Source organism: Neophocaena asiaeorientalis, unplaced genomic scaffold, assembly GCF_003031525.2.
Source record: "Neophocaena asiaeorientalis asiaeorientalis breed wild unplaced genomic scaffold, Neophocaena_asiaeorientalis_V1.1 scaffold129, whole genome shotgun sequence".
Lineage (NCBI taxonomy): Eukaryota > Metazoa > Chordata > Mammalia > Artiodactyla > Phocoenidae > Neophocaena > Neophocaena asiaeorientalis.
In genome coordinates, this window is record NW_020172446.1 from 9,880,796 (window position 1) to 9,882,511 (window position 1,716).

Genomic DNA, 1,716 nt, shown 5'->3' on the forward strand with positions numbered 1-1,716 from the left:
CTGTACCTGCTCCCGCTCGGCCTGCCGCCTCTCCTCCTCCCGCCGCAGGGCCTGCATGTCCTCGCGCCGCCGCTGCTGCTCCTTCTCCTGCAGCTTCCGCTGCTCCCGCTCCCGCCGCTGTTGCTGTGGGGGTAGAGCCGTGTGACCTTAAGGGCTGCACCAGACACGGGGACAGCACAGCCCCAGAAGGCGGACCCACCTTGGCCCACTTCTGGAAAGCGGATCCCTACTGGACAGTGCGGGCTGGTCTCCATCTCACTGGGGATGGAGGTGAGAGAGGGTGGCTTCAACTTGTTTCTACAAACCTACCTACCCTCACGTAAGCGCCCACGGGGGGCTTGGCTTGCGAGAAACTTCTAAGGTGGCTGTGGGCTTCAGGCTACAGCCGCTGAGAGGTTGACTACTGCCCTTGGGCGGGCCGAACTGCATAAAACTGTCTGCTATCCACTCCTCCACCAAACAAACAGAACCTAAAGTCAACAACAACCTCCCCGCCCCCCAGCCCCACTCCTGGCCTCTCAAATCTCGGCCCAAAAGCCCAAAGGGAGTGGGCCGTAGTGCTAGCCCTCAGCCACCAGAGGGCACCAGGGGCCCATGCACAGAGAAGCAACTTCGGGACCTGGCCGGCAACCTTAAGTGAATGTGACCTGGGCTGCATCACTACTAGACCAGGTCACATTCACTTAATAACTTTCACAATCTTTCTGCTTAAAAAAAAAAAAAAAAAAAAAAAGAAAGGGAAGGGAAAGAAAAGAAAGAAAGCACAAGCCCTAAGGATCCAGCAGGCCTGCTTCAGGAAACACCTTGGTAGACACAATTTTTGGTTACTCTGCTACCTGAATACAGTATTTATTAAGAAGAATTTTTACTAGGTTTTCCTGCAAATCATTCTTTTGTTCAACAAAGATAGGAGCCCACTTTGGGGAGTAGTACATGGGCAATGTGGATGCTTCCATCTATCTCCTATTGCTTAGATAACTTTTAAATTAAGTTCAGCACTCCATGAACTTTGGAATCATGTAGTTGTTTCAACAAAAAACCCATCATTTAAGGCAAAATTTTAACCAATCTGTACACCTCTTCTTCCCCCACCATGACCCCTCCAAAATAAATACATTTAAGTATATATGCATACAGATACAAAGTATTTTTTAAGTTGGTGATTTAAAATACTGCCCCTATTTAAAAATGAGATTCTCAAAAATAAATAAATAAGATTCCCTATAAATTAAAATGAATTTCTCCCACCCACCTCCAATTAGTGCGATTGACAAGCCTGTACAAAGCAAATTTAAGCCCAAACAACCAAAAGTAAAAGGAGGGTCTTTAGAAGGATCTTCTTCATGTTCAAAGGGAGCAGCTGCTGGAGAGACCGATGCCCAGGGCACTGAAGTGTTAGTACACAGACCCCCAGCTCCCCGGGACTGAAGGTAAAGGAGCAGACAAACCCGGACCGGAGGTTTACGTGCAGAAACAAGGAGGGGGGACAGTGTGGCTATTCAGAAAAATCTCTGCTCTGAAGGGACGTGGATGGCACAACCACCCACGTAGGGCTGGCGGGTACGCCTAACAGAGGACAGAGCCCTCCTATACAAATCTGAGAGCAAGAGGCTGGGAAGGCCCCACTCACTCCCTCTTTTCCCCGCTGTCCTAGGGGGACCAGGGGTAGGACCAGTAACCTGGTCAGGAGGCCCTTCCGGGAGGACCCCGCCCCCT

At 50.4% G+C, this 1,716-nt stretch overlaps 1 protein-coding gene across 1 annotated transcript in view; it reads right to left on the reverse strand.

Annotated features, from left to right (window-relative positions):
• Positions 1 to 1,716, reverse strand: part of MINK1 (misshapen like kinase 1) — a 47,181-nt gene that overhangs the window by 7,685 nt on the left and 37,780 nt on the right. Inside the window, exon 13 of the mRNA XM_024736204.1 lies at positions 1 to 123. This exon is cut by the window's left edge and continues 93 nt beyond it. Within this exon, the coding sequence (XP_024591972.1) occupies positions 1 to 123 (123 nt within the window). The remainder of the gene's footprint in view (positions 124 to 1,716) is intronic.